General features: G+C 42.1%; 1 protein-coding gene across 1 annotated transcript; it reads left to right on the forward strand.

The window, feature by feature from the left end:
- Positions 1-501: 501 nt before the first annotated feature.
- On the forward strand, positions 502-5,344 carry LOC147751233 (interleukin-17A-like). Its single transcript, XM_086933175.1, has 3 exons — positions 502-534; positions 1,394-1,641; positions 5,113-5,344. Exons 1-3 carry the CDS (start codon positions 502-504, stop codon positions 5,342-5,344), a joined length of 513 nt encoding a protein of 170 aa, XP_086789301.1.
- The last annotated feature ends 2,399 nt before the right edge of the window (positions 5,345-7,743 follow it).

Below are 7,743 nucleotides of genomic sequence, written 5' to 3' on the forward strand. Positions count from 1 at the left end.
TGAGTCTGTTCGACAGAAGGAAGTGATGACATCATTGAGGGTGGAGGGGAAGCAGCCACGGAAATGCCAAGCTGCCACCGGTGTGCACGTGCTGCAAAGGTAAATATAATCCGTTAAGGAAGAGAAACCACTTGCGGACTTGTGCTGGATAGCAGAGCAAAATCATAAATTATACTGTACGAGGAAAGAACATACAAAGTCCCTTTTTTTATGCGCTGTCGCCAGGTTATCCCGGAGAGACGCTTTCCTCATTTAGGCGCGTTCCTTGTCTCTCAACTGGTAGAAAGAAACTTTTCTGAATGAAAGGGAAGACCCGGGGCCAGAACGAGTAACATACCGGGGGAAAGTCAGCTGGAAGCAGGTGAACCGAGAACCACTTCACTATGGAAAGCCCGGGCGCCCTGAAAAGGCCTATAAATGGGGTGAAGGACCGTTCCCAAGGCAGAAACTCCAAGCTCCCGACCGAGGAAGGCCCACGAGATAGAAACCCAGAAGAGCAGCATGATTTCCAGGACCTCAGCCTGCTCCATTATGGTAAGAAACCCTTTGCCTTCTATGAAATAGCAAACATCTGATTTCAGCATATATGTATGCCATGCCATGGGTTTACACATTCGTTCATCAGCTGCTGGTTAGGACACTAGATAAGTGTGTGATCTTGGGTGAAACCTTTCTAGCAGAACCTGAAGCCATGCTGCTATTCCATGTCTGCAGTGGTGGGGCGTGAGGGCGCTAAGCAGGTCAGACTACAGCAGTGTCGCAAGGGATAGGGCCTGATAGAAAAGCATTGAGGTCTCTTCAAAGCAACTCTGTCTATGCGCCTGGAGACAAGTTCTAAAAATCTAAAAACAAAACAAGAAACAACTCTGGATGTAATCTTTGTTATGAAAAAGTGAGATAGTTGGGGAGTCGTGTGTTGTCACGCTGCGTCATTTAAAGAAGTGTATGCCCATCACACAGGGAATGGGTAAGACACTCTGCAGTCCTCACACAACTGCTCTTGGATGAAGACGTTTCCACTTTAAGGAGAGGCCAGATACAGGCTTCTTAGAACCGGCTTCTACTGATAGGGAGGGATGCTGCAGACTGGATCGATATCCTTGTCAGGAGGCAGATATTGGTGCACGGTGTCCAAGAGCGCTGAAGGGACATTGAAAGGCATGTTTCATGAAATACTTTTAGCATAGTATAGCTTTGCATCACACAGCATTCAGTGGCAGCGTGTCACGGCATAAAAACATTTTTCTGACAATTCAAACGTCATATCATTCTTTCCCAAAATGATATTTGTATAATAATCGTACAATAATTTCCGCCAAATTGTACTTGACCAAAGGTTGTAACTTTATTACTTTAACATTCCCCACTTGTATTCCTTCATTCCCCCTTGCAGGCCATCACACTACTGGCCCTTTGTTCCCCAGCAATCTTGCTTCCGACCGAATATCTTGGACAAGAGCTGCCTCATGAAAATGATACTGAAAGAGACCTGGCAGCGAAGACCAGAGACAGGTGCCCTGGTAGAGGGAGTGCCAGGTTCCCTCACATTGCCAGAATTGACCTCCGGGCCATTGACGCTGGTGCTGAAGACAAGATGGTGGCCGACATCAGTAGCCGATCACTCGCACCTTGGGAGTACAGGTACGGATTCACCGCTCTTAACACTACAGGAACTGATTCGATACATCTTATCTAAGTATATGCCTCGTTACCTTGCATGCTAACTAACTAACTAACGCATGCCTTTACAACACGGTCATTACAGCAACGCTTTGTAACACCCATTCCATTACAGCGCAAGTCAGAACAACAACATGCTCTAGGGGAGGAGGCACTGGATTTTGAAATAGTATCATTTACTATTTGAACTCCAGTCTGTGCAACACTAGGGAAGGTGATGGATTTTAAATCCAAAACTTCTGACCCCTGGAGCAAGTCATTGTTCCGACTTGCAGAGTAATGGCATGAGTTGTAACAACGCGGTCGATGTAACAACCGCATTGTAATGGCATGCGGTGTTTGGGAATCGAGGTAAATGATGTTTACCCTTATCTAAACATGGCCAATGTGTACTTCCTGTGAGAAATGTTTCAACTTAAGAATCCACTAGCTGTAATTTTAAATATTTGGTAATGGGCACACAAAGGCAGCTTGGGCAGTGCCACAAAGGGCTAGCTCAGGCACTTTCTCTAAGCCCCTGCCGTGGTCGGGAGTAGGAGAGAAACATTCAATGCTTCCTAATACCCGTCACATTAATCCTCCAATTAACATATTGTTTTTAGGTCAAATGAATGTCATTCAGGAAATGATGAGCCGTGGTCATATACATATTAGATTTAGAGCCACATCCTCACTGCTATTTTTAAGAATCTACAAAACAAATGACAACAATTTATATAGATCCAACAGTGATTGGCCTGCAGATATCATTTGATAGTTTATAATAAATCATCTCTGAAATGGTCGGTGTCTCGAATAAAAGTGGATTCAGCTCTAGCTTGCTGAAGGAATTTTAATATATTTTTAGGGGTGAAACCTAATCAACCCATGGTGGCAAATGTATCGATTTGTTTATTTCTGCATCAGTAAATACTCATGGGAAACAGCTTCCAATGTATACAGTATATCAATGAATCAGGAATGAGAGGCGGGGTGTGGCAGGGGGGGGGGGGGGGGTGGTGGATGGGAAGAGAGTAGGAAGAGACTAATGCATAGTCAGAAGATCAGTATTTAGAAGCGGTCGAGAGCCAAGGGATTCCATGAAGTTATAGGAAAGGCATTCCTGGGTCTACAATTAACATTCAGCTCTCCGTATTAATGTTGATACTTTTCCATACACAGAGGACATGGCCGGGATCCTAGTCTTCTCCACACAGTCTCTTATTTTGTTCCAACTGGAGGCGATAAGGAAGCTGAACTCAGAAGTTAGGGAAGCAGCCCCCTAGCTTGATTCTGGTGCTTGTGAAAATCTAGAGCTAGAAACGGTGTCAGATAGATATATGTGCAGCAGAACGTGGCATTAAACTTGAGCATAAAGGAACTGTTGTTTCATCAGTGGAGCACCAAGCAAACCTCATGGACTGACCCTCTATTGCATATCAGTGGCTGGTCTCAAGACTGTGCCTCTGTATCACTCCCCAGCAGGTCTTGTAATGAACAAGCACGCATAGGTGCCCGCAAACTTTCCTCACTGAACTCCCTGGCTAGAAATCTTGAAAAGCTCTTTCGAAAGATGTCGTTCACTAATGAGTCAATGTTTTCTTTTTTCCTATAAATGCCCACGTTGCACCAAAATTACCATTTAGGATCTATAGGTTGGGCATTCCCAGTATCTTTTACTAAGAACCATATAGCTGAGTGGGGGTCGGGAAGGGGGCTTTGGTGTCTTACAAATATGATTACATTATTATTTCTAACATATCTATCTCTTAAATGATCTTTTATCTTCAGACCAGTGGAGGGTATACAACTGTTACAATGAAGTTTTTACAACGCACTACCTCTACAACGCAGGCATTACCACGCATACCATTACAACGCATTGTGCTGGGGGGCGCTCTAGGATAGGGAATAAGTATAATTTTATATCCAACACCTTCCCTAGTGTCCACGGGGACTGGAGTTGGAATATAAAATTATACTTACCACTATCCAGCACCTCTAAGCGCTATGCGTTGTAACGGTATTCGTTGTAAATACCGCGTTGTAATGGTATGCGTGGTAAAAGTATGCGTTGTAACGTCATACATTCCCAGTGGAGTGATAGCATTTCGTCACTCCACTCCATGGCAGACAACATCTTCTAATTGCAGAGACATTCTGGTGGCAGACTGCTGGCAGTTTAGTCATGCCTTGCTCCTCTGCCAGCCTAGCTTGCACAGACCGACAACCCTTACCTTGGGTGCCATTGTTTGCATTCCTTCAGATGGCTCAATGTGGACAAGAATAGTAAGCCAAGTTTATTTTAAGCCCTTAACCTGTCAAATGAGATTTCTAGTTAAATGATCTACTTTGTTTTCTCATTCTGATGGTGGCTTTGTGAGTGTCGGCGCACCGAAACATGCATCAAACAATAGAAACCATAGCACACTGGGTGACGAGAAGCCATCACATTGTAACGCCACATGCCTATAGTGGCCAATCCTACAAGAGTTAGGGTGAAAGATAACTAACAACCCAACGAAATATCCTACCTTTATTTGCCCATGTTAACTCTGGGCTTCACTGGTCCTTTAGAAAGACAAGCAATATTCTGGGAAAAAGTCCTGAAAGAGTGTTTGGATCTGTGCTTGTGTGTGTAAGAATCATTCAGTAGCTGTAGTCCAGAAATGTGAAAACACAAAAGGGAAATCATCACACGCATCGGTCTCAACACCGACATTGGATTCGCTCATTGTGGGGCAATTGTTGAATCATTGCTGAGACAACTTGAGATCCTCGAGAAAATGATGTGTGTAATTTACAATAGCTAATGACGGATCCAATAATTCTTAATGAATACACTCACTTGAATTAAACTCTGGGCTCGAATACCAGCTGTAGAACAAGGGTGAAGTTGGAGGACAAGTGTTAAAGATAATATCATCAGCTCAGACTTGTTTTCCAATTGCCTACTGCTATAGGGATGAAACTGTGAAAAACAGGGCCAGATATGGTGGCCACAAAATTTGAGCTATATTAAAAAAAAGGGGAAGACAGAAAGGCAATTGAGAAATAAGTGAAGGACGAAAGAAAAACATAGATGAAGAAAGGTGGGAAGGAAGGAAGGAAAATGGAATGTAAATAGGGAAGGGAATACAGAGGGAGGCAAGGTAAGAGGTGTAAAAAAACGATAAATATGGTAGAGTAAAGCAAAGAGGGGAAGCAAGGAGAGGGAGACAAAGAGTAGGGAAGTGACTAAAGAAAAATCAGGTACAAAGGAGGAAGGTTTGAATAGAATAAAGGATATAGGGAAACCCGGATCGGCATAAGCACCTTTCTAACGTCTTATTGCACAAAAAACTCAGTAATCAGGATGATTGATATAGTATACAGCTGTATTATTGCATGTGATAGGAACGTCTTGCAATGCTCCATCCCTTTAAACTTTGCATTGTTCTGTTTTCTTTGCAGTGTGGATAAGGATGTGAACAGATACCCTGAGGTCATCGTGGAAGCCAAATGCCTTCCCTCCAAGTGCCAGGACTATGACGGGAACGACGGGTCCTCCGTTCCCATCAGGCACCAAATCCTTGTGCTGCGCCGGGAGCAGAAGGGCTGCAGCCAGAGTTACAAGCTGGAGAAGCAATGGGTCACTTTTGGGTGCACCTGTGTCCGGGCTGTCACCAGAAATGCCTCATACTGAGGACCCGTGGGGCTCACACTGTGGCCTGGCCTCAGATCCGCTCAATGCCTGTCATCGTTTGTCACTCAAGGACTCTTAACAAAATGTGATTAACATCAACATCAAAGCCATAAAACCCTAAACAGAAATGCTCGGTGATGGCAAGTCTTATCAGGGAGTTCTTGACATATCCATTTGAATGAGTCTTGCTAGGTCATTGACACAACACAGCCCCTATCAAAGCTTTGTGTAAATATCTGAAGCTTTTCAGGTGAATCAATCAATCAATCAGTTGTTTGTAAAGCGTGCTACTCACCCGCGAGGGTCTCGAGGCGCTGGGGGGGGGGGGGGTGGGGGGAGGAAAGTTTGCTCAGGTCAGTCGAAGAGCCAGGTCTTGAGGTCCCTCCTGAACGTGTGCAATGATTAAGATGGTCTGATGTTTACAGGTGTTTAAAGGGACTCATTGAACCATTTTAAACCATTTTACAGGCAACTAATGCTTGTGAAGGTGGGTCCAACAACGGGTTCTATACTATTTTAATTAGACAAAACTATTTGACAGATTATGACAGATTTTTAATCTGAAAGTCCACAAATGTATCCATTTACATTGTAGTAGCTAAATTAACTTCCTATTTTTCGGACTATGAGCTGGATATATTTATGTATTTATTTTTCTATCCATGTATTTATGTTTTATTTTAAATTTTGAAGAATTAATGTGTCGCTACACAAGACAGTGCACCCAGTTTTTAACATAATTTGTTGAATAAAATTTTTATAAAGTACTTATTTTGCACGTAGTTTCTTATATATCCATTGAAGGATCGAATAAAACATATGTAATCGTAACATTTCTACGATTGGCAGCATCAGATTGAAATAACTTTCAAAGTTATGCTGCACTTCAGTCCTGTATGCTCGTTCTGTAAACGTGGATGCTTACAACATCCAAGGGTGGATGTTATGCCAAGCCTCTGACTTGCAGGAGTTACAATTAAATAAGAAACCGCTCTGCATTCTTTCCTTTACCAACTATTTTTTATTGATATTTTTAATTACAAACATTTTAAAATAAGCACATAACAAGATGCAAACCACAGCATCCAGGTAATCTCACCGTATACATGCATTTGAGAGATGGGAATCACCTGGGGGTGGAAAGACCCCGAGAATTCCTCTCCGGGTATCACAGGCTCCTTCTGCGGTACCAGGAGTTCAGCCTGTGCCCCTACTCCTCTGCCCAGCCCAGACCCCCATTCGCCGCAAGGAGCTAATGATTCCCACGCAGTGTGGCATAGGAGGGAGACACCAAAATGACACAAAGAGAACCATTGGGTGGACAATGGGTGGAGTGGGATGTTGGAGGGGGCTCTCATCAGTGACCCCAATGACTGAAATTAGAAACTCTGAGCATAATAGCCAACACTTGCAAGAGTGAATCTAATTAGTCTTCTTTTCCATTTTAACTTTGAAATATTTTCATATTGAATTATATAAGATTTGTATTACTTTATTATCTTTTCATAAGCCAGGACTCAAATTTTGCGCTGGTGATTTACAGCATTTCATGAATTGGCTTTTTGTTTAAAATTGCTTCTTGTTACTTTGAGTTCATCAGATTGAGGCTATCTAGTTTGGAAAATTGTTAGATTGAGAGCTCCCTATAAAGACTTGATCACAAAACCATCCACATTTTCATTAAAAACTGCCACATATTCTTAAAGAAGCATTGATTATGATTTGTTTAGGGAAGGGAAAAATAACTTCAAAGCTAAATTAAATGTAATCCTCTCCACTGGCCATTTTAAGCTGGCATACTAACTTTTCCACAGTTTTAAATACATCATTTGCTATGTATTCATTCAAAATGTTTAATGAAAAAATATTCGCTATTGGAACTGTTAATAGTTTGGTTGTTAGAATTGATGATGAAGACCACAGTTTCCAAATTGATTGTGTCAGAGGACAACCTAGGTGCCCCACAGATTCTTAATTTGATACATTAATGATTTAAATTTAAATTAAACCGATTCATATTCAAACTGCAGCTTAATTGCATATTTTGAGTCACTTTAAAACACTGAGCTATCAGAAAGTCTCAGGCATATGAAGGAAATATACACGATGCTAGAAATCAAATAATATTGTGTCAGAATCATCCACACAATGAAACTGTGGGTTGTAGGACAATCCTAAAGCAAAAGGATGCTATTGATTGACTGCACTGAAAGTAGATATTAACATTGCCATGAGCAGTACTTGAGCTTCTGCTTCAGTGGATTGCAAGCTGCAACCAGACAAATCAATGAATGGGAATCTCTATTTTATAATGAAGGAGAATGATACATTATTAATGGCTGTAGCCACATGAATGTTTCTCAGCAACGCTGTGCGTTCATGCACCCATGAACTCTAAA

The sequence above is a fragment of the Lissotriton vulgaris genome, chromosome 1_1, assembly GCF_964263255.1.
Source record: "Lissotriton vulgaris chromosome 1_1, aLisVul1.2, whole genome shotgun sequence".
NCBI classification, from domain to species: Eukaryota; Metazoa; Chordata; class Amphibia; order Caudata; family Salamandridae; genus Lissotriton; species Lissotriton vulgaris.